Consider the following 25,929-nt stretch of genomic DNA (forward strand, 5'->3'; position numbering starts at 1 on the left):
AGTGATCTACTGTGGTACGAAGCCTCTCTATTTGTTCCTTTAGGTCTCTCTCCTTCCTCTTCATTCTCTCCGCTGTCAGAAGACTGGAAGATCTGATGTCAACTTGCGTTGCTTTGTCAGCGCGAACAAGAAATACTTCATCTTGGTTTGTACAAATGCCTCCTGAATGCTGTTGTGTCACTTCAAATAGTTGCCACTTGCAGTAGGAGAGGGTTCAGTGACCTTACTGTCAACATCAAACATTACATCTCAACGTTCGTGCTTTCGTCACACTTCTTATGTTTTTTTGCACGGACTCATCTTAGCCGTGGTGGGTTTCCAAACCTGTCCTTTTTCTTGTGCTTACACTGTTCCCTTCCTTCAGAGTTCGGGGTTGCAAGTATGACAGGTAGTCTGTGAACACTGGTGGCGCAACTCCCTTCGTCAGACGGTGCCTTTTACTTTCTGCAAAGACAGAGTCATTGAAATGCTTGCTGCATGTCCTTGAATAGTTTAAGGTGCTGTTCGGGACCCAGTCGTCTCTTCGTATTGTTGTCTGCCACTGGGCACGCAGCGCAGCTTCAGCGGGGATCTCATGGAAGGAAATGCCCAGCTCCTTTTTTCTGCTGTCTAACCAGCACAGTGGCACACAGCAGTATGCCATTGGGATCTGTAAAGAGAGCAGTCTTTGACTCAGCTATTCCTTTCAATGATTCAGCGCTTCATTAAAAAAAAATCCTTGCTTTCAAACTTGACAAACAATGGAAACTAAATACGCATTGCATCGTTCGGTTTCACTCATTTAAAAGTAGCCATCGTGACATTAGGTAAAGCTTGTGTTTCTTGTTTATCACAGAATTACACAATTAGCCTGTGCACTGAGAAAAAAAAAAAACTGTGCTCGGAAGCACATGCACACGAGCTAGGTAGGGAAGAAATTTAGGGCCACAGTCCAGAAAACGCATGTACACGTCTATTATTATTGTAGTACTGATGCATATTAAACAGTTTTTGCTGCTGTCATTATTTTTCACAGGCCTCAATGTGACTGAGCACGAGTTTAACGTTTTGCAATGCCAGAGAATTGAATTGAATTGAATTTTATTTCTGAAAATTTAGACAAAGCATGTTAGAAACAACATCTGGATCCCTAGCTAAAAGCTAGTTGAGATCCATGCAACACTGGCATTTACAACTTGAAGCAATGCTGTAATCCTGCAGCATCCAAAGGCAGAAAAAAAGTAGAAGCAAGACCTTGCAAGCTGCAATATGTTCCAAGAAGCTATGAAAGCACGGCAGCACAACGCACCTGGACGAACTGGCTTGCAAACCAGCATTCGTCTGGCGACAAAGTCGCCCCAACGTCGCTGTTGTCATCTCTTGGTAGCCAGCGGCGTAACTTCTCAAAGGAGGAGGAGCGGCAATGATGGCCACAGAACGCGGAGTTGTCAGGCACAGAAAGTATATAGGAGGCTATGGTAACACGGACAATAACCGCAGTACTTTGCAAGCATGCTCATGGGTCCTGCGTTTGCCACCGTTTTTATGAATGTCTGCTTAAGCACCGTCCCACGCGCTCTTACTGAAAAAGCATCGCTGCGGCTGGCAACATCTTTTCTCTGTATTTTTATTAATAAACCACCACTACTTATGAATTGTACAAATTGTGAACTGCGGTCGTCTGCCGCTCGTAAGGATGGCCTCTGAGATTTTTTTAGAGTCTCGGAGGCCACGAAGAACAGATGGCAGGAAGAGCGACGGCACAAAGGAACGTGCCACTCTTGTCGTATTTGGCGCCACTTCCTGTGCACCAGCGCATAGGCAGGGCCTCTCAGCCTCAAAGACTGCAATGTATTCACTAGGTTCACCTTTATTCAGCTGGAACCACAATGAGCCTTCGTGGCCTACGGGTAGTGAGCACGCCTTGCAGTCCAAGGGTCCTCAAGCTCAATTATTTTCCTCTGGTTGCAGGAACCTCCTTGAGAAATTTAACACAAATGCAAGCATTCTTTGACCTGTTCCTTATTTTTATTAATTCTTTGCTTCCATCGGAAATTTTTGGTCACAGCCAGTAACACTGACGCCGGCTTTTCTGCGACATAAGACCCTTAATGCTATCGCATTGAAATGCCCTAATGATTGTAAGCCACTGGTTAAAGCATACTCAAAATTTTCCAAAGAAATAAACTGTTGGCAGTAGATAATTTAGTTCAATTATACTGCATGGAAAGGATGAATACTGAAATAAATTTGTGCACATGGCATGTGGGAGCAAATTATGAATGCGGCATAACGGTGTCTGGATGGATGGGATAAAAATGGCTTAGGTTATACATCTGTACAACAGGTTTGCACGAAAAAACAACAGAGTTGTAACATGAAATTCAAAACTGCGTTTGCACGATCAAAACTGCGTTTTCACGAAAAGAATGGAAAAACGTGGAGTGCTTGAGCTTTTTGTATTGCAAATAAAAAATTTTCACTCTATTTTCTTTCTATATCCAGCATTGGAATGTTATTGTCATAGAGGACCTTTGAAGTAGAATCTGTAGCCCTATATTTATTAAATATGAAACGAACTGCATGTCTTTGAACCACTTCAAGCTTTTCGTTGTATTTTATGTGGAAGGGATCCCCCACCATTGCAGCATGCTAGAGTTTGATGATAAATTCTTTGTAGGCTTGAATATTTAATTCCAAGGGTGCCCGTTCCATTTTGTTGTGTAAAAATCAAAGTTCGCATGTAGCAGGTGCACAAATGTTTTTCATATATGTAGACGATGAAGGGGTGTTTGTGAGCGTAACTCCTATGAAATTTTATTTGTTAACTCCCTTTTACCATTAATATGGTATGGAAACAATGTTTTTTATTTTTGACACCAATCAGCACTGTTTATTTGGAGTTCAAACGTCATATCTGACATTGCACACTATTCATTAATTTTCATTAAACTGGTCAATAAGTGTCTTTGATCATTTTCATGTGCTCTCTGTTTGTAGAGAAGGCAGTCATCTGCAAACAGGCAGATGTTGACATTGGGATGAATTTCAGTGGTTGTGTCATTTACATAAATTAGGAAAATTCTCACAAGGTCGTGTCTGCAGCGTCCAGACGTTGGAGAGCGGTGACACCACGGGTTCCCGAGTATCCGCAGGGACATCCCCGCAGGGGGATGATGGTGAACAGTTCATCACCATCGGCCCGAGCACCCGCGCCTAGCCATGCGTGGCATCGCCGTGTCCGGGAAAAAGGGGATCCTGGTGGTTGAGCCGATGCCTAGCGTTTGGACCTTTAAGGCCACTCAGTGGAGGCAACACACCACTTTGGCCCCAGCTTCCTGTAGACAGCACCTCCGGCCTGACCAGACGGGGGAAATCGGCAGTCGCCTTTTCTTTCTCATAACTCTCCTATCTTCTATTCAGTTCTGGGTTTTTCCTTTTTTCCTGGCGGCGGGGGTTAACCTTGTGTGGCGAACTAGCCTGGGTTTCATCATATTTGGTTATAGTTGAGGTGTACAGCTGGCGTGGACAGGACTTGTTTGCAAGCTCCTGTTCCATTTCCTTGTTGGGCTCCGTGGTGGGTGGCTGGCACCATGACCGAAAAATTAATTTTTTTTATGGCTCCCCCCCCTTTCCAAACCTGATCACTCTCTCAAAAGAGGGCGGAATGATGAAGACTTTTTCCGGAAGAGAAAGGTAACATTTCCCAAATTCCATATTGTGTATAGTGAAACAGAAGATAAAAAAGCAAGACTCATATCCCCATTCCAAGTCTCAAAATGCTTGACGGATGCCTTGGGCATGGACCATAAAACGTCAAAAATGGCTAGCGGGGATCTGTTTCTCGAACTTGGTGATTGCGTACAACACACAAAACTTGCAACCATTGTATCCATCAGGGACCTCCTTTGTCTCTGTCACTCCACGCCGGTCTCTGAATACTGTGCGAGGCGTCATCTCTGAAGTCGATTTTGTCCACCTCTCTCAGAAAGAAATGCTTGAAGGGCTTACTGACCAAGATGTAATAGATGTACACCGGATCAGGATACAGAAAGATAACAAGGAAATAGATACCAAACACGTGATCCTGACCTTCAACACCAGCACATTGCCCAAAACCACTAAAGTGGGATACCTGAAAATCAATGTAAGACATACCCAACCCTCGCAGATGCTTCAGTTGTCAGAAGTTCGGCCATGACTCACAGAGTTGCCGCGGTCGCAAAACTTGTGCAAAATGCGCTTCGAAGGATCACTCTTCTGTTGAATGTGACGGTGCACCATGCTGCGCAAACTGTGAAAGGGACCATGCCGCATACTCCAGGGTGTGTCCGTCCTAGAAGAAAGAAAAAGAAATAATCATGCTGAAAACAATTGAAAACAATGCTTTCAAAGAAGCAAAAAGGCAATGCACTGAGACAAACAGATTCTCCTTCACTGCAAAAATAAACTTCGCCGATGTGGTGCGTGGACGCGGCACACCACACCAGGCTTCGGTACCTGCCCAGGCCACACGCAGTGAGCCGGTGGCGGGGCTATCTGTGCCCCCGGGTGGAATAGCTAACACTACTCTGCCAATCCCAAAGGAGGTCTCACAGACCCCCTGGTCGATGGGCCTCAAGACCTCTTCCCATAGGTCGAGGTCTAACTCGAAAGTCAACGTGCCTTCTGCACGGTCGTCTAGCAGCTCTGCAGGGGCGATGGACACGACCCAAGGCAGCCCCGTGCCGTCTACATAGGACGGACGGCGAAACTCCTTGGATCGATCAAAAAATTTGAGGCTCAGAGTCACGGGGCCAAATGAAAGTTAATCTTGTTTTCACTCCACAGATGCACGACATTAAGATGGCTTTCATAATACACTGGAACTGCAGAGGGCTCATAGATAACTATAATGACATAAAGGACACTTTAAACACAATTTCTCCTGTTGCTTCATGTGTGCAGGAAACCAATTTAGGTTCTCAGCACGCAAAGGTGCTAAAGAAATATTGTGAGCCTTCCATGGATCATCTTCTTTCACTTGTACATACCATCATCATACCACGGCTCCGCCTGTGGCACGCGCCTCGGGTTCGCCATTAGAATAAACGCCAGACATGGCAGTCTTGCCGTCTCGGCCTAGCCTTCTTCCACAGATGTCCTGCCGTCTCGGCCTAGCCTTCCTTCACAAGTGGTGGAGGTGAAACTCGATCCTCTTGTTGCCTTGTACCCTGCGTCTCGCTGGAGCTGCGTTCCGGTTGCCGTTTCGCACCTACCACCATCGTCATGCCAACCGAAGACAACCCCGACTCTGCCGGACCCCTTACCTCGGCCTTACCTGCATCGCCTCCTCCGACCGCGCCCTTCCGACAACGTGACCCGCCGATGTTCGCTGGTCATCGCGACGAAGGCGTGAATGACTGGCTCGACACCTATGAACGCTGTAGTGCCTACAACCGGTGGGACGACGCTTTAAAATTCCTTAACGTATCTTTTTACCTCATTGGTGTCGCCAGAAACTGGTTCATAAATCGCGAACCCCACACCACCAACTGGCCCACCTTCAAACAGCAGTTCCGTCAGTACTTTGCCAACCAGGTTGTTCGGACTGAGGTCACCAAGAAAAAGCTCGCTTCCCGCTTTCAAGGTCCCGATGATTCCTATGCGTCTTACATTGAAGACGTACTTGCGCTTTGCCGGCATTTTAGTCCCACCATGCCGGAAACTGACTGCATCCACTACGTACTGAAAGGGCTCAGTTCTGTGGCTGTTAACACCCTAATTGCCCAATATCCTTCAAGTGTCGATTCCATCATTACCACCTTCCAACACCTAGACCAACTGCAGTCCTCCCCAGCTTGCAGCCCGGCCTCGCACATCCCCGCCTCGCTGTGGCCTTGACCTCTGCTGACCTCGATCTGCGAACACTGATTCGAGCTATCATCCACGAAGAGCTCCAAGTCCTCAGCCCTTTCTGCCGCCACGAGTGCGATCATTCTCTCGCACTTTCTAATGACGCTGGTCTCCATCACATCATTAAAGAAGAGTTGGCAACAATCACCCACTCTATCGCATCTGACCCTCCTGCTCCCTGCCCAGCGCCGACTTACGCTCAAGTCGCTGCATCATCCCCTCCCTTTGTCCAGCCACCCCGACTGGCACCGAAATACAACTACATCAACGCAATGGCGATGGCTCAAGGTGCGCCATCCTATTACTATGCACCTTGGCGCCCCTCCCGACCAGTGTGCTGCTACTGTGTAATCGGAGGACATATCTCCCGCTTTTGTCGTCGACGCCTTCAGGACGAGTGCCGTGGTTACGCTGCCTTCGAGGGTGAGCTACCTTCTTTTTCCTATTATCAATGCCGGCCTTCTTCCAGCCCGCCTCACCGATTCTCTCTGCCGCCGGTACCCTCGTCTGCACCTAGTGGGGCCCATGTTTCCTAACGCCGGTCCCCATCTCCATACCGCCGCTTAGTGTCCCCACTCCGGCCTGCAATAGCTCTCCCTGTCCGTCACTCGGAAAACTAGGCGATGCAGTTTCCGGAGGTGAAACTGCACTTTGCAAACTCACTAAAAATCCTCCAGATCGCCCGTTGAATATGATTTCTGTTTTAGCGGAAGGATTACCTGTCAAAGCATTGATCGACACAGGGGCTGCAATTTCTGTTATTCATGCTGATTTGTGCTGCCGTTTGCGGAAAGTGACGACACCATATGATAGGCCTGGACTTTGTGGAGCATATGATGTCACACTGTGCCCTTCTGCGAAGTGCACTGTGCACGTTGTTATCAACGGTGTCGGCCACTATGTGCAGTTTGCTGTGCTCTCTCCTTGTGCACATCTGATGATTTCTGGATGAGATTTCTTGTCAACAGCTTCAGCGTTAATTTCTTGTGGTGACCGTGTCATCCATGTGACAGACGGTGATTTTTCATCTGATTTTTCCGACTGACATCATCCTCTCTCTGCCGCAGCTGATACAGTTTTGCCTCCTCAGTGTGAAAAACTCCTTACCGTCGTTTCTGATCGCATCACTAATGGGGATGTACTCACCGCACCTTCTCATCGTCATTTTGCACGTGGAATCGCCTTCTCGTAAAGTCTTGTCAGGTTCTGCAGCGGCTCAGCGATCGTAGCAGCCATGAACACTTCACGCGAATCACTCGTGCTGCCTAAAGGGACTTCCCTCTCTTGCGTAGTGGATGCTCAACCTATGTTCCTGATGGTGCCTTCACAATATACTGTATTCCGCTGTGACCAAGAGGGGGCAAGCAGATGCTCGGGGGGCATAGCTATCATTGTGCGACCTGGAGTAGCAGCTCGAGAGCACAAACTGAAAACTAAATTCGAGGCCATAGCAGCCACTATGGTTGCTTACAAAACCATTACACTTTTTTGCATATATCTTGAACCACACCTCGGAAGTAACACAACATGAATTAGAGAACCTTTTAGAACAGCTACCGGAGCGATACTTGGTAACTGGAGATTTTAATGCGCACTCTTGTTTTTGGAGCAGTGAGAATACTGATAGCAGAGGTCAGGTCGTAAAGGATTTTATACTATCCCACAATATTTGTTTATTGAACACCGGTTAACCTACTTATTTCTCTTCTAGTTCAGGAAAAATGAGCATTTTAGTTTTGTTTTTTAGATCTCCATCAGTTTTTAGTGATTTTAAATTGGATGTTTTATACAATCCTTATAGAAGCGATCATTTCCCTGTTGAAATCAGCCTCTCGTCCCCACCATCAGTCACCCCGACAAAACCACGGCGTTAGAAGCTCAGTTTAGCATACATACTGGCAACTTTTTAAAAAAGAAGCCACGTTAGAAAAAAATTGTATAAGGAAATATTAATGTGAGTAAAATAAATGAAAAGTTTACAAATTGAGTTCTTGCTGCCGCACACTTGGCTATCCCTCAGTCTTCAGGAGTAGTACGACGAACCATAAAGTGTGGTGGACACGAGATTGCAAAGAAGCAAAAAAACAACAAAATAAAGCTTGGGGTATATTTCACAGATATCCCACACAGGACAACCTTATAAACTTCAAAAAAGCAAGAGCGAAAGCTCGGTGCATACGTCGCAATGCTAAAAAAACATCTTCGCAGAGTTACATTTCCTAGGTAAGCAGCCAACTCTCATCGAAAAAGATGTGGGAGGCAGTACACAAACTAGATGGTCGCTACTCTCCATTCACGGTTCCTCTTCTGACAGCCCCAGGTGTACAGACAAATATAAAAGGCCAAGCAGATATATTAGGTGCACATTTTTTCACTGTATCTAGTTCCTCGCACTATACAGAATCATTTTTAAAATATAAAAATACAGTCAAAAAGCAAAGACTGTCGACAATGGGCAGTGCTCATGAAGCATATAATAGCCTATTTACACTGCAAGAAATTAACAGCGTATTTTCTTCCCATAAACAGACTGCGCCAGGACCAGATGGTGTGCTATCAGGAGAGATACCGGAGGCTTGGAAAAAAGCCAATATTGCACCATTGTTGAAGCCGGGAAAGGTGCCTACCTCCCCTGGCAATTACAGGTCTATAGCCCCGACAAGCGCAACTGCTAAATCTTTTGAAAGCGTCCTAAACATTAGGTCAATGTTTGTATGTGAATCCCATAATCTTCTTGACATCCATCAGTGTGGGTTTAAAAAGGCACGCTCTACAACCGACCATCTAGTCCGCCTAGAGAACACAGTCCGAGAAGCACTTATACTCAGGCAACACTGCCTTGTGATGTTTTCCGATTTAGAGAAAGCCTATGACGCTGCATGGAGGTTTGGCATACTGCGGGGCCTTGGAGACCTCGGCATCTGCGGTAGGATGCTTAAATGCTTGAGTGGCTTTTTGTCCAGTCGCTCATTTAAAGTGCACCTGGATGCCACTCTTTCTAAGAACCTCTTTCAAGAGAACGGGCTGCCTCAGTGATGAATTTTAAGCGCCACGCTCTTCATAGTAAAAATGAATTCCTTAGCAAAAATAATTTTAAAGTCCATCATGTATTCGGTCTATGTCGATGATCTCCAGATTGCTTGCACATCCTCTAGTGTTACATCATGTGAGAGGCAAATACAGCTGACAGTAAATAAACTAACAACATGGGCAGATAAAAATGGTTTCAAGTTTTCTACGAAAGAGTCAGTAGCTGTTCTGTTCTCGCTTTGAAAAGGACTGCACACTGATCCCTCCCTGTATCTAAATGAAGTCACACTACCAGTTAAAAATGAGCACAAATTTCTAGGAATAACTTTTGACAAAAAGCTCACATTCCTACCACACATAAACACCCTCAAAAAGAAAGCTTCTCGATCTCTGAATATACTAAAAGTACTGTCACGAAAACACTGGGGTTCTGATAGGACTTGTCTTTTACAAATTTATCACTCGGTAGTGCGCTCTACATTAGATTATGGATGCATAGTTTATTGGTCAGCGAGACTATCATACCTTAAATGACTGAATTCAGTACGTAATTGAGGTTTTTGTGTTCCCACTGGTGCATACAGGACATCACCCATAGTCTTTATGCTGAAACTAACAAACCATCACTTACAGACAGAAGAACGATGCTCACGTGCACATACATTCTATAAATCCATTCATTACCTAAACACATCTATCACCAAATAGTTGCAAAGTGCCCATCTTGAACGCTGTTTAACAACAAACTGCAAAGTACCCGGCCACTGCTGTTGCAATTTGAAGAGGTGTGCCAAAACCTCGACGTACTACACACATTACCTAGCATTGCTGGAAGACAAGATCCACTGCGTTCATGGTACAATTTTCCTGAGATCTGTGATTTCATTCTTACACAGTTCTGTAAAAAACAAACTCCAAAACAGCATATGATACGAGAATTTCTTGCACTCAAAGGAAAATACAGTAGTTTTACAGAATTTTATACTGAATAATCAAAAATAGATAGCTACGTAGAAAGCGCAGTGGTGCGAGGGAATTCGGGGGAAATAGTACAACTACCACAGTGCGCATTCATCTTCATTGCGAAATGCTACGCAGCAGGTGTGTGTGGCCATAGAAGAAATACAAAGCAATAACCTCAAAAACACTATTATTTACACAGATTTCTTAAGTGTACTTACAGCTCTCCATTCTAAAAATGCAAGCACCCCTCTGCTTGGTGACATCATACACAACAAAGTAACAACCACAGCTCAAATACAAAATATAAAACAGTTCTAGGCCCCAAGTCATGTGGGAATAAAGGGTAATGACAGAGCAGATTTGTGGACTGCTCAAGCTCATGGAAGGGAAATAAAAAAGTAAATATTCTCTAGCTTTAAGGAGTACAACAGAAGTTCAGGAAAAAATGGCAGACAGCTTGGAACATTGAAGTAAACAACAAACTGCATCTGGTAAAGCCTGTTCTAGGTGAATGGAAGTCATGCTTGCACCAGGAACGTTTCATTGAAGTTATTTTATGTCGTCTCTGTATAGGCCACACACACTTCTATTGACGAACTTTCTATTGTCAAAACAAGAGAAACCTGCTTGTGAAAAATTGGAGATGAGCTAACAGTTAATCACACTTTATACTCATGCACAAAACTTGAAAAACTTGAAAAAACATTTTACTCAGTTTTATAATGAACACATTCCTTTACACGCAATGTTGGTTTTGGGTGAAGATGCAATTGTTGACATGACTTGTGTTTTTAGCATTTTAAGAGAAGCAGGTTTCCTAAACAAACTCTAAATTTTTACCCACTGATTTGCTTCATTTTTTTTTATACGCCTCAGCCACCTTCTCATTCTTGAGAAGAAGGCGGAGGTTTTGTTTTACTGGTTAGGAAGCTCAACATCCTTGCCCAGCCCAGGATGTCTGCTGAGACTACCTGACCTTCTTTAAAGCTCCTAATATTAGCCATTCATAAAATTTCTTTCTTCGTCATTAGGTAATACAAAACAATGTTTTACGCCCCCTACACCATCGATAATTAATATTCCTAAAAACGTGTGCAGAAAACAATTTTCCTTACCTTGAGTTTGGTGCATGATGGCCTGAGTTGCCTATGTGCCCTAAAACACACAAGAACAATAAATTAGGAAAAGGATAGGCCCTAAAACAATTTCCTGGCGAACTCTGGTAGCGTAGTGGAAGAATACCCTCTTATGTCTGTGGCAAACTACACACAACTTGCTTGGGCCTTAGGTTCAAGTCCCACCAATGGCATGTAGCTGTCTTTTCTTCTACTTTTTGTAAAGTTGTGCACCAGATTGCACACTCTGACCAATGCCCATAAAACAAGAACATTCCTCTATGCTTTTCGTGGTTTTAGCTACTTTTAGCTTCGTTGATGTGCGCAATGCAAATAATTGCATGTTTGTACTGAATGCTTGTGGCAGACTAGGCTGTCGTTTATATGAATAAGGCGCACCAAGTAAAATGGGCAGGAGAGCTGACTCTGCTGATGAGAGCACATGACTGTACTGCTTCGTCAAGGTGTGGTACGTCCAGCAGATGGCATTGCAATTCACCGGTGGTCCTGGTCGAATGCTGCTGCCTCGTCAGTGACTTTGAGGAGGGTTAAGACAGATGGAATGTGTGCTGTGGTGAGAGAAAGTGGGCAGAGGGGGAGAGCTAGCAATGTCGAGCACATGTGTGAGCGTGCGTCAGGTGTACTGCAGTGTACTTGAGGCACACAGACTCTTGCTTACAATTTGCGATGCATTCTGTTTGGTGCAGACGTGCTGGCCTTGGCACAGAGCATCCAACAGCTGAGCAAGGCATCGCGTCAAGCACGCACAGGCCTGTGGTGCGCGCTGATCACCACACTGCTGACATCTCCCAACTCAACGCAGCCAACCATTTCTTCTGCTTCCGCCTAGCTCCACACACCCTGGCCCCCTGCAGCAGATGCCGCAACTGTTGTCATGTGCCGAGCACCCAGAGGGGGGAAAGGCCACGTGCTGTGCTTGGAGTGAGTGAAATGCCAGGAGCAAACCGCATGAGAGACTTGCTCACTATTGGCTGCACAGGTGGCTAGATTAGGAAATCATGGAGTAGATCAGTTTGAGGCAGACTTGGTGCTGTTGAGGTGACGAGCCAGGTAAGTTGGTTTTCGATACTGGCATAAATAAAATGGGGACACAGCAGCAGTGAACGACAACACAGCATGCCGATTTGCAAAAGTTTTAAAGCTTGAACATTCAATTAGTGTATGTACCCTTGTGCTATCCATGTCTGTTTGGACTAGCACTGATCTATTGGTGCTGTTTAGAGGAATGCAGATTTCTGTGAGCATATATTTGCTATTGTTCTAGGCATTGCATGTGCCATGAGTCGCCTCAGCAGCACGAGAGCCATTTTCGAAAAGTATTAAGAAGCTGTCCCAAAATTCTTTCTTTGTGATGCTGCCAGTTTTATTCCTCCTGCATTCTGCCAAGTGGCTCGGAAAAAAAATCTTTGGAAACAGGAGCAGAATGATTAAAAGTATCGGCACTGTGCTCCAGCACAGAACAGGAGGCAAGGCTACAAACAACTCACATAATATTCAGCATTGCAGAGAACAGAAGCAAGCTTCTGCGGCTTTGTGTGCAACTCTCAGTATGCATTCAGCTGCGTGTGGGGCTTTGACCAGTATGGCATTTCCAGTTGCACAACCAACGCACAACTGTGGCTTTTCCCCCCGCATGTCGCCACTTGCCGCAAGGTGCCTGCCACAAACACCTCGGCTGACTGCAGTAAGTCCGCTAAAGCGTTTTCCTTTTGGCAACAAGAACATTAGCTCCATTGTGGGGTGCCGGATGTCTTTGCTCTGCAGCTCTCTGAAAGACTGGCAGTTTGTATGTCTCCGTGAAACAGTGGCTTCCTTGATGTCGAATGTCATTTTCCCTGTTACTGCTCTCTGTGGCTCTGAGAAGTTTTGTCACAGTGGATTTTATTTGTGTTTTTACATTTTCATATACCTGTGCAACACTGTCCCACAATTCCAAGTGGTAAGTGGTGCAGTGTCCATGGAGGCTGTCACGTGCAGCGTTGATCTCGTTTTGACAAATTGCATACTGGAGTGGCATGTGGCTGACACTTGGCACAATTACATTGTTTCATTACTGTGGATGATGGCACCTAGCGGTTGCTAGGGCAGAGAAATATTCTCGTGTGCCGCCACCATTGCAAGCTGTTCCCAGGGTTTTCCTGTGATTTGAGGTCCTTCGTTTTTGTTTTGTTGTTATTGTTAGAGCGCTTTTGTGATACAAGCAGAGGGCTCAATTTTCAGTTTGCTCAAAAGCTTTATGGCATGAGCTTTGTTAGCATAGCTTATGATGCCGCCCGTGCCAAGGGTTGTGCAGAACTTGTTTTTTCTTGTTATGACACGAGCCAAAGGTGGACTATATTCAGTTTGCCTGAAAGCTGACGAAAATGGCACCTTGTGCAGCCTTATTGACCACACCCATAATGGTGTTAGAAAAGCTTTGCTCACTTTTCGTTTTTGTTTTGTTTTGTTTTTTCGGAGCCCAGCTGCTAAGTTCTTGTTGACTGCAGCATGACGACGCGGCATTCCTCTGCCGTTTGAGATTTGTGTTCTATTGTTTGCAAGTTTGGTCCTGTTCACGTCTTAGGGTTGAGGTTGGTCTGCTTGCTTGGCTTTTTGGCAGTTTGTTTTGTTATATACATGCTTTATTATTTGTCTTGTTTCTCGTACACCAGCAGCAATGAAATCTGCGTTGTCGCAGTGGAATTGAACTGCGGTTTTTCTCAGCCCTTGGCCCGTGCCAAGGGTTGTGCAGAACTTGTTTTTTCTTGTTATGACACGAGCCAAAGGTGGACTATATTCAGTTTGCCTGAAAGCTGACGAAAATGGCATCTTGTGCAGCCTTATTGACCACACCCATAATGGTGTTAGAGAAGCTTTGCTCACTTTTCGTTTTTGTTTTGTTTTGTTTTTTCGGAGCCCAGCTGCTAAGTTCTTGTTGACTACAGCATGACGACGCGGCATTCCTCTGCCGTTTGAGATTTGTGTTCTATTGTTTGCAAGTTTGGTCCTGTTCACGTCTTAGGGTTGAGGTTGGTCTGCTTGCTTGGCTTTTTGGCAGTTTGTTTTGTTATATACATCTTCATTATTTGTCTTGTTTCTCGTACACCAGCAGCAATGAAATCTGCGTTGTCGCAGTGGAATTGAACTGCGGTTTTTCTCAGCCCTTGGCCCGTGCCAAGGGTTGTGCAGAACTTGTTTTTTCTTGTTATGACACGAGCCAAAGGTGGACTATATCCAGTTTGCCCGAAAGCTGACGAAAATGGCACCTTGTGCAGCCTTATTGACCACACCCATAATGGTGTTAGAGAAGCTTTGCTCACTTTTCGTTTTTGTTTTGTTTTGTTTTTTCGGAGCCCAGCTGCTAAGTTCTTGTTGACTGCAGCATGACGACGCGGCATTCCTCTGCCGTTTGAGATTTGTGTTCTATTGTTTGCAAGTTTGGTCCTGTTCACGTCTTAGGGTTGAGGTTGGTCTGCTTGCTTGGCTTTTTGGCAGTTTGTTTTGTTATATACATCTTCATTATTTGTCTTGTTTCTCGTACACCAGCAGCAATGAAATCTGCGTTGTCGCAGTGGAATTGAACTGCGGTTTTTCTCAGCCCTTGGCCCGTGCCAAGGGTTGTGCAGAACTTGTTTTTTCTTGTTATGACACGAGCCAAAGGTGGACTATATCCAGTTTGCCCGAAAGCTGACGAAAATGGCACTTTGTGCAGCCTTATTGACCACACCCATAATGGTGTTAGAGAAGCTTTGCTCATTTTCCGTCTTTTTTTTTTTTTCGGAGCCCAGCTGCTAAGCTCTTGTTGACTGCAGCATGACGACGCAGCATTCCTCTGCCGTTTGAGATTTCTTTTCTGTTGTTTGCAAGTTTGCTCCTGTTCACGTCTTAGGGTTGAGGTTGGTCTGCTTGCTTGGCTTTTTGGCAGTTTGTTTGTTATGTTCATCTTCATTATTTGTCTTGTTTCTCTTACACCAGCAGCAATGAAATCTGCATTGTCGCAGTGGAATTGAATTGCGGTTTTTCTCAGCCCTTGGCTATTACGCATGTGTCAATGAATTCTGCAGTGGCCACTGTGATCATGCCACGTTCTGGCTCCTTTCCTTCCTCGGGCGTTGTGCGGTGCATGGAGTAGCAGACTCTTGTTGTGAACACAGCAGACCCCCCTGCACCAGCTTGTTGAAATAAAGTGGGCATTGAAGGAAAAGCTCAGGTGAGAGGAGGCAATGGATAAGAAAAAAGGGGTGCATGTGTGTGGGTTTCTTTCCCTTTAACTCTTGCCACTGTGTCCTCCCTATTATTACCAGCAGAGAGGCTTCCAGAAGTTAGTCAGTGCTTTGTCCTGTGTTTTTTTAATCACGTCAGTTCCAAGCCAACTCTCCAAGCAGTAAGCTTTGATGGAATTTCTGAGGTTGTGGCCTGGCTGTGACCTGGCAAAAATTATTTATGATGTTATGATGACAGCATTCTCAGCATGAGAAGGCACTTGTTGGTCAGTCTCTGTTTATGAAAAAGTTGTGCCAGTGTGAACCTTGCTCCGGATATGTCCTTTCTTCATCAGGCATGCTTACTGTCTGGTGAGTTTGCTTGGAGAGTGCCGTGCTAGTCTTTCCCTGCTTGGTGGAAATCTCTTCAGGCCAGTGAATGGGACCGTGCCGATTCTTTAGGGCTCTTGTGTTTGCAAGTGAGAGCAGTGTACGAATTAAAATCTGACTCCCTGTATTCTTATTGAAATGAGATCCTTATCCCCTCTATTGTTAGGTTACTGACAAATGTCGATGATGGTACAGAGGCCATTAATGTCCCGAGGAAGAACTTTGTGCTGCTGCCGCAAAAAGCTGTTACATGGTGGGCAGCACTTAAACAGCGTCCTGTTAAATGATACTCAGAGTAAGACTTTCTTCAGACCAGTGCATTTTTATGTGTTTTGCATAGAAGCATATCGAATCAGTGTGTGCGTGCATGTGTGTGTGTGCGCTAGTGGTAGCAGCAGTCTCTGCTGTGCAGTTTCTAGTCAAGAAGCTTCTTTCTGTTCTGTAGATAGCATTTTCATTTCTTTCTCAACCTTGTGTGTTGGGGCTGCCTCTGTGGTTCCTAGGTCCGTGCATGATGACTCTCCGAGCAGGGTGGTTGTGCCTGCCAAAGATTTCTGGCCTATCTTTATTGCTGCTCTAATGGCAGCAGCCTCCTTCTCACGGTACGACGCTCTCTAGGCGAGTCTGACAAAGGCTACTGACCGTTGGTCACTGCTGCTCAAATTTATCCAAGGGAAAGATGACAGGGGTGGCTGCATCCTGCCTCTCAAAACTGCAGTATTTTTGACTCCCATCTTGCTTGATGCAAGCCATGGTTTTTGTTTGCAGCTCTTTATCTCCCACTCTGCCTTGAGACGGTCATTTCCTGCTGCTTTTCTCTATGCGGCTGATTGCTAAGTGAGCAAATGGAAGAAACTACCAGCGACAATAGCTTCAGGTGTTGGGTGCCTTTCAGCTTTTAATTGTTGATTATTCGGGCCGCAAGGAGGCCGGTTTGCATTTCTAGCAGCTGCATTTCATAGCTGCAAGCATCACTGTAGTCTACAGCCAGACATATTTTCCACTACAGCTGTGTATTATTTTATCAGAGCCCTGTAGTATCACAGGGTGGCCCAATCTAGACAAATGCAGAGCACAGAGCTTTGGCTGCACAAAAGTTTTGGTTTTTGGATGTGGCAGTGGTATGTCTGTCTGCCAAATACTCTAGTCACAACTAGCTTGAGCAATAGGGGGAGCGAAAGAGCTATGCTTAGGTGCCAGTGGTACACATACCCAGCTGTTGTGATAACTGTGTTCAAAAGTATGTGTGTTCTGCAGGCCTGTTGCCATGACTGTTCCTATGCTGTTTTTCTCACTCTTTGCATCTGTGTGATACAACGCATTGTGTGTTGTACCTAGAAGCTAGCTTGGTGTCGAGTAGAGACCTGTTGTTGTTGTTTGTTGCTGTATGATGGAAGACAGCTTGCCTTTGTTAAAGGTCACTCCTGTTTGAGTGGCACCTGGGACAGCCCATTAGGGGATCACTGTTTTGAACATGTGTTTTTCTGCAAAAAAAAAAAATGCATCAAGGCTCGAGTATACAGGCCAGTTGGTGCATTCTGGGATTTTGTGGCAAAGTTCAGAAACAACAGAGCAAGAAACAAGCATGGCACACAGTGCTTTGTGCAGCTGCCGTATACTTGTTTCTTGTTCCTTCCAAAGTTTAACGGCTTTAAAGTGGCTGGGAAACGAGGTGCAGAAGAAAGTTTGTTGAAGGCCAAAACCTTGAAACTGTCCCATGTACTGCTCGAAAGGGGGTGCCACATGCTGCGTCATCACCACATGGAGAGGATCTCTGTGTAGCCTCTTGATATAGCGTGTGTTGTAATCGCTGCTCTTTGCAGTCTTTGTGGTGTTTGTTGCTGTCTGCTTTTTTTCTTTCTTTTCCAGCGATAAAATGTGCACATCGAGCAGGTTTACTGCCAAAAGGAAATGATACAGCCATTGCCTTTTATGTTTGTCTCCACAACTCATAGACCTCTCAGTCCTGTCACATCAGCTTACTTTGTCATGCTGGCTTTGTTTTCGCTGCGAAGCATGTAGTAAAACAGACAAGTGAGCCAACTCGGCAACTAGTGCTTCATCAGGGAGGACCTTCACAGCTCATCTTTTAGGCAGCGTAAGGATTTAACTGGAGGCTGTGACAGGATTCCCCCACCTTGCCAGCCGCTCTCTGGTTAGGCGACAGCGTGGCTGCTGTCAAGTCAGGAGAAGTTGCGATGCCATCGAGTATGTTCCGCCCATAGCTTGCACCAGCATTTATTTTGAAGCAGTGTGAACTGATGGCGATGGGAGAAAAACTATGGAAGGAGCACTAAAGCATGCATCAGTGAGAGAAGGTGAGTGGATGGAGACACTGGGAATGGAGGTTGGTGAGGCGTACGTCAAATCAATTGTGGCATGCTCTATACAGCGCTCCGTTCTATATTACTTTGTGCTTCTTGACCTCTTTTCTCCCTACCTTGTAGCAGAGGAGCATTCTAGCGGTGACCTTACTGTTCAAAGACTCTTTATTGCAATGCTTTTGAAACTAAGGTTATCAATAACTCCCTACATGTACTACATGTGTAAGTACTGGCAAACATTAGTAGAATCCTTAATTTTGTAAAACAGAGGGGAGTGCTATATTTTATGTCACCATGCATTCAAAACTGACACTCAATATTGACATTGAGGGCTATTTTTCTTTTTTGCATGCATTGGAACCTGCGTTTCACTTAAGCTCAGCTTCACTGGTCTTCAGGTTGGTCAGTCTTTCATTCTGTGACATGCTTGGTATTCTTTCCTACTGACCATTCATCATGTTGTCTCATTCTTGTTCCAGCTGTTTTGCTCCCATCGTATCTCACTGAGTCTGTGCTAATCTCTTGTGCAATCTATGTTTCCACAACAGTCGGGTGGTGAAAAAGATGTCCTATCGGCTCATTTCAAGCTCTCACTTTTAACTTGGGTATCGCTGCTGACATTTGTAATATACCCTCATGCTCACTGCACTGATAACGTCTTCTACATTGCTCGTTCCAAGCTCCCTGCCAGAGGGCACTGCATCGCATTGTATATGTGCTCTTTGTTTGCTCTTGTCCGTAGCAGGCGCCCTCCTTAAAGGAGCTGTGAGCTTAGCAAAACGGCGCAGCTACTGAAGTGTGGTGTCTACTTGCTGTGCATGTCATCACCATTCAGATGTTGCTGTCCTGCGTGCTCTGGCGGTTATGGGACCATAACCTTGCATAGAACCGCAGGCTGCTATGAGAACAACAGTCTTTTCAAGAGATTGTTGATGGACACAAAGAAAGGATCGTAGCTGAGTTAGTCACATAGCAAGAATTTGGGAGGGGGGGGGGGGGGGTAGAAAAAGATGCTTTGTAATTCATGTATCCTGCCAACAAACAACTTGTGTGTAGACCACTTCCTAGATGTGAACTAAGTATTTTCGGTGTCTGACTCTACATACTGATACTAGCCTGTTTAATAAGAACATTACAGAGACAGTAATAAGTATATGAAACATATTATATATATATATAAATATATATTATATATATTGCCGTATACAAATTCAAGCGCACTACTATTACTCCATAGTGGAAGTCAGTGAAAGTGCCTCAATAATTTTATAGCTTTTACTGGGAGAACCCGGCAGCACTGCACAGTGAAGAATGCAGTGCTGATAAGGGTGTCTCTGGCAGCCCCTGCATGGTCGCTAGATGTCTCCGCTAGAATCACTTGGTTGTTGTCGATCATTGTCTCAAGATTTCGGCTCTGAAGGGCCGGTTTCGGACAACTGCAGAAGTCTGGTGCTGTTTTCTCTTAAGCCGTGTTTCCTCCCCAGACGGCTGCTGCACTTGGTCAGGTTTCTCGGGTGCGTCAGCCTCTTTTTCCCTGAAGCCATTTCCCTGGGGCACTCAGGCCTAGTCCACTTAAAAAGTCTCATGGATGACGCTGCCCCAAAGGCAATAGTTTTCATGCACAAGCAGTCAAGTTGCCTTTAACATTTGACAGCATACGACCAAATTCGACAGAATGCTACCAGCTTGGAATTTTTTTCGCTTTTAGTACGCAAGCTGTGACGTCTCACTACAGGTTCTGGCCTGTGCAAGCTTTTAGGTTAGCTTGTAGCAACGAATAGCAGATGAAGTTGAGCTATGCCTTACAGAAAAACAAATGCAGCGAATGGGGCTAAATGCAGGAAGAGCTATAAAGGTGCTATGCCACAACAGATTTTTTTTTTTTTAATTAATCACATTGCAAGAAAAATGGATCACCCCAGAAATGGTTGCTTGGACCTCCCCCCATAACTCTAACCACTAGAGTACACTGTACTGTGTGAGTGTGGCACAGAACGCTCACCAATATTTTGTTTCTGCTCGGGGGGGTCGCCCCGTCACTCGTCTGCTGAAAGACTACACGTAGTGTTGGTGCCTGTTATGTATTTCTATGAAAACTATCTGTTTTAGCAATATGATATTGCCTCAAATAAAGGGGTCGTGACAACTGGGTAGTCGCAATCGCAAGAAAAGTGGTATGTAAAGATTATGATACTTGGGCAGTGTGGGGCAAACAACTCATTGCCCTTCTTGGTCATATCTGTCACAGTTTTGCCAGGTTCCCTGCTGCATTTGGTGCTTACTGTCTGTTCTCTGGTGTGACACATGTTCAGTGACTTGGCATCATAACTTCTTGTCTGAAGTTGACCGCAAGATAGCAGCATTAAGCATGCAGCCTTGTGTGGCACGCAATTGTCTGAAAGGTACCACACACCAGGAAAAGCATGCATTTATTACCTGATACAGTATTTCTGTTGTGAAGTGTAACTTGAGTAAAGCATCTTAGTTAAGGACAAGGGGCACTCTATTTCAAGAGTCACTGATGTTTTATCTCGTTTTCTTTGTATGTGAGCAAGAACTTACTTGCACTCAAAGCTATAGAGTTCTATGCAGTTCTGTTTTGCCTTGAGGTATCAGCACCTGCCTGGTTCATTCATTGTATATGTCTCTTATAATGTGACAAGACACTGGGCTTCGTTGTACTGTACAAACATGGTGACACCATTTCTTAGTGGTTATTGATACTGTAGCAGCTGCAGGACTCGCAATGGCAGTGCTCACTTATGCATGAGCACAAATGATGATGCTGCTGCTGCTCCTGCAGGGCAGTGAGTTTATCATCATACTACATTTAGCTGTAGGAAGCAGCATATTCTGAACAAACTGTGTTGGCATTGTCGTTATACTTCCAACTAGACAAAATTTTGCGTATTGTATAAGACATGGCAGAGCATGAGCTGATAGGTTAGACTTACTGGTTGCAGTTATCTTGTTTTTTTTTATGATGATTTTGCAAGATTATATGTGCACAAGCACACATCATGGCATTAGAATTTTTTCTAAAACCCGACTGATCTGTGCCAGATACTAAGCCTGGATATATGGCATCTGCGCAATAGAAGGCAATGTGTCAGATGACTCAATGGTTGATGGCATCTGCGATTTAGGCAGCAGTTGCTTGAAGATAGCTGGCTACTGCTGCTGAATCGACTGAAAACTGATTGGTGATTGTACTTGCTACCACTTTAGGCAATCTTTGATGGAGCGACTTAGCTTGTAAGGCTGATTTTTTGCATGAAAGAGGGTAGCTTTACAAGTTCTGTCATTACATCAGCATTGGGATGCAATGGAGAAAAAAGAGTGTTGGTTCTTTCAGGCATAAATCTCTTGCTTAGAGAAATAAAAAAAAAATGCGAGCATTGTGCCAATGTTGTTCTCTCGAGGTCCAGGATCTGAACATTCTGTGAGCAGGCACTTGATGGCATATGAAGAGAGAATCCGTTATAGCTGTACGCTATTGGATTTGTTTTGCCCTTGAACAGCTGACAGCGCCCAGATGCAATAGCCAAGTGCAGACCAACTTGGGACAAACACCAACTGGGGCACACCATGTGCACGCCAGCGGCCAGACATATCATAACTGAGTGCTTGCACATATGCTATTGGTATTGTGATACTTACATCTCGCTGTGGTGCCAGTGTACATTTTGGTGTTTGTGTGCAAAGGAATAAGTGTGCTTGTCTGGTAGTGCTTCAGTGTAAAAGCTTCACCTTGTGTACTGTGTCACAGGCCCTGCACAAGTAAAGTCGATTGTACTGTCACATGTAAGAATTACCTGTGTGCACATGCTGTGTCGTTTCTGAGATGATAGGCTGACTGCAAGGCTAGGTGAAAACTGGCAAGGCTTCTTCGAACTCAAATTCCAAACTGAGGTAGTACAGCATGAGGTGCTTGGTTAAATATTAGATAGTGCATAGCACACTGGGTATGGCAAAGTGTAATGAAGAGACCCAATATTACATTGACAAACATATGTGCCAAACAAAGAGGCTTGATCCACGTCAGGTTTTTAAGAGGAAAAGATTTTGTGATATTTTAAGACAATACAATGGACAAGGAGGGTGTCAATTTTATGAAAAAGGAAGGTGACATGTGCAGGCTTAACTGTGTGTAGGTATGAAAAATAAAATGTACTCCTACACAAATGGCACTCGTATAATTGCCAAGTTTACACGTTCAGTTATGAAAGGGGATTTATTGTACGCCAGCCAGTGCAGATGTCCCTCAGGGCACTTGATGAGAACGCATCATTCTCTCAAGCCCTGCTATGTATGCATGCCTTCAGAAAAATCAGCATACAATTTGCTTTTGTGCTTTGCAACAAAGCAGAGCACTTGCATTGGCATTCCAGTAGATGTTAGCGTTACCTGTGCTGCCGTGCTGCTTGTCTTGTGCAGAAAGTGGGACACAGTACAGCTGGTGATGGCATGCATTTTGGAAAGGTCCACACCTCCCTGCCAAGCACTGGCGTGTGGGTCACAAACATGCAATACAATCAGCACCTCAACCCCTGTGCGCCATTTTTGCCCTCTGTGCGATCTGATTTGCCTACCCCTGTGAACAATACTTGCATCATTGTCTGTTTGCTCGCTGTTGTTTCCATAATGCTGCTGTTTTTCTTGGCTCTTCACATATTTCGAGCCAGGCATGAGGGAAGAGACCTGTTTTTGTTTCTGTGACGTGGCGTATTGTGTGTGTTGTGTGTGTGCACCACATGCCAAGAGGGGCCGTGCTCTCAAACATTCTTTTCCTTTTTCTTTGTGCCGGACGGGGTTGCGTGTCTGTAGTTGCTCAATGTTACGTCATTCTTAATGTGACTTTTCGGCAGCGATGGCTTAGCTAGTCATTTTTCGACGTGCATTTTTCTATTTACAATAAATCCACTGTTTCAGACTGTACGACCTGTGCATTTCTGGCTACACTTCAAGGGACAATTTCAGTAGACCACCACGTTCTAGTGACACAGATGCTTTTTCCACTTACAACGGAGAGAAAAAAGGCCAAACGATGAAATGGGCTGATTTTGCAAGTAAACGGTGCATTGGCAGAGCTTGGAGGCCAGGCTGCACCGCCATTAACTTCGAAATGGCGATTGTGGAGACATTTTTGATGTAGTCGTCACGAGTTGGAATCGAGTGGCAGGATAAACATCACTGTGTACACAGTTGACTTCTACTGAGAACAGTAACTGCATGGGATTGTCCTCGGTGTTCCTCTAACACATGGTGTGAATTTAAACTGTGTTGCATGCATTTAATCGCCAACTGCACAAGGCCAAGCGCAGGTGTGTGCACTGCATCATGTTGACACGCCCCAGTACAAGATCATGTCAGCAGGATGGCTGGATGTGAGCATAGCTGCTTGGTGGTACTCGCTCTCCCTAGTGTCCAGGGCTGCTGTCTCGTTTGGTGGCTCAGTACTGCCAACTTTGGCCACTGCCTCTTTGCAGAGGTAATGCAGCCTAGAGATCGGAAAGCACGTCTACGCCAGAGCAGGTCCTCCCCAGTTCTGAACCATTTGGAGTGGATGCTGTTCTATGTGAGGTGGCACCCACTAAAGATCAAATGCTGCAAAAATTTGAGCATCAAGAAAGTGAACACTGCTTGCTTTACTTTTCTTATTGGTTTCTGCCACGAGCAGCACACACTGTGAGTAATATGACAACTAGTTGCTTAAAAGCTGCATAGAGAATAATCTGCTCTGCAAGCAGGTATGAAGGATGCCATTAATTTTACTGGAACTCTGCACAGGAGCCGCGTCGTGGGGCTGGCTACTGTGGCAAGTGCTGCTGTTCTGGCACCATCTGCTAACTTGCACTACAAGCATAGTCTGTTTTCAAGAAATACACTGCTCCATGTGCTCCTGAAGGTGTATTCAATACGCTACAAAGGTATATACAGTGAGAAAGCATAACGAAGCACTACTTGCAAATACAGACACAAAAGAGAGGAATTCCAACACCCATTTCGGTGCTCTAGCCAAGTGTGTTTATCGCTCCCCCCAACATACCAGGGAGGTGCTAAATTTAGAATGGCAGTAAGACGATTCGGAGGAACTTACCTGATCGCGTAAGCCAGGTCTCCCAAGAGATGGGGGCGAGTTTTTGGGAAATGTGGTCGTGCGCAGTTTTGTATACTGGCAGTCCTGTGTGGGCCACTTCCACAATTAAAGTGCTGCATGAGATCTACTATCATGTACCGTATCCTGCTGTGTCATTTTCTCCTCAACCAAACACAGCTACACCATGCTCGAACCCTCTCTACTAAATGTTAAACCTGCTCTGAACTGAGCCACATATGTGGCAGGAGATGGAGCACTGGCATGCGATGCATGTATGACCAGTGCTCAGGGAAACCCCTAGAAGGGTAAAATCTCGTTAATTCAAAGACCAGAAAAAGTGATGGAATTATTATCCAATGACCCTGAAAAAAACAGCCGAAAACTGTTTGCATCGCAGTAGTTTCATGTAATGAACATCTGGACAATGGATGTCCAAGTTTTAGATGATTTTTTTGCGGTATACTTCAGGTGCTCAGCTCTGCACACACTGCCGGGAATGTCGATTGTGCTCCAAAATCTTAAAGGCCTCCGTGGACCTTGCCTATCACCCGTAGCATATATATTCTACACGGCACACATCAAATCCTGCCTTGCCTGGACACTTGCATGCGTCTCTCCCAGGCACTGAGTGCGTTATACGACAGCCCAAGAACTTGGCCTCCGGGCTCCAGTGGAAGGCCATCCCAATTAACCCACAGGAGGCTGAGCCCATCTTCCAACAGAACACACTCACCACCTCACAAACAACTCAGACAAGAGCAGGTGCCCTGCGCTACTGGAAAATGATCGTGATGGGGCAGAGGTGTGAGCCACGTGATGGGTTTCTTTTGAAGGCCAATAAATCATGCTATGTAAATTGTACCTTGGTGGAAACAGCACTGTTAGCTGCATGGTTTTCGACGATCTACAACTACTTTATTGGCTCGTACCTCTAGCCAATAATTTAATTAAAAAGTTTAATATAAAATTAACTAACTTTGAAAAACCGAGTCGGTGAAGAATGAGCACATGCTTTCGCATGTGCGAAAGCGTGTGGTCATTCTAAGCTTTTTCCTGGCATCTGCATGTGCAAGCAACCGCGTTTCTCTCGCTTCCACTCGGCCGCAGCTGGCGCGCGGCGCTCTCCTCCCATTGGCTATACAGCTGGTGCGATGCTCATGCGAACTAACCCGTGACTCTGAGGCTTCACAAAACATTCTTTGTTGGGTTTAACCGTGTTAAGTAGTGTTTTCGCACAAAAAATAGTGAAGACTATAGGCCACTTGCCTTTGAACAACCAGTTTGTTAAAAGCTGGTAACAGGGTGTATCGATGCGCGTGCCCCCCTCCACCGCTCCATGGAGGGTGGGGACATTCTTTGAAAAAGTCTGCTGCCTTGTTCTCCGTGTTCCACCTGCGTCAGTTGCAGTTGTGGCGTCTTGTTTCCTGTCAATTCCATATTTTTCTTGGCCGCAAGATGGGGAAGACATGCCAGGGTGTTGCGTACCTGCGTGCACAAATCACTCCCGAAATGGCTGCAGGATGTCAGTGTTTCCTGAGGGTACAAAAACAAAGCTCTATGGACTGTATAGATGAAATGTTAGGTGGCAGGCGACCAACATTTATGCCTGCATACTATATTCCTGATTTCATTTCCTCGCTGCTTGCCCATAACCACGCCTTAAGGGAGGAGGTAAAGAGTCTGAGCGTATACAATTGAAGGTGCATATGTCATCGGTTTGAAGCCCTAGCTGCTGCAAGCTAGCCTCCAACTTGACTACAGTAGGATACAACTTTAATATAAAGTGGTTGCTGACACTGTGCCACGGTGTACTGTGTTACTCCGCTGGCTACTCGTATAGTAAACAAAATTAATTTTTTAGTGTTTGACTATATTAAACAAGCCATGTATCAAAATTATGGAGCTTATAATTTTTTTTCTTGTGGTTGTTT

The 25,929-nt window shown here is 45.2% G+C and overlaps 1 protein-coding gene across 1 annotated transcript in view; it reads left to right on the top strand.

Annotated features, from left to right (window-relative positions):
* Positions 1 to 18,870, top strand: part of LOC144136183 (uncharacterized) — an 83,003-nt gene extending 64,133 nt beyond the window's left edge. The window contains exon 12 of the mRNA XM_077668252.1: positions 11,690 to 18,870. Coding sequence (XP_077524378.1) covers positions 11,690 to 11,832 — 143 coding nt within the window. The 3' untranslated portion in view covers positions 11,833 to 18,870. The remainder of the gene's footprint in view (positions 1 to 11,689) is intronic.
* Positions 18,871 to 25,929: the final 7,059 nt, after the last annotated feature.

The sequence above is a fragment of the Amblyomma americanum genome, chromosome 6 (assembly GCF_052857255.1).
Source record: "Amblyomma americanum isolate KBUSLIRL-KWMA chromosome 6, ASM5285725v1, whole genome shotgun sequence".
NCBI classification, from domain to species: domain Eukaryota; kingdom Metazoa; phylum Arthropoda; class Arachnida; order Ixodida; family Ixodidae; genus Amblyomma; species Amblyomma americanum.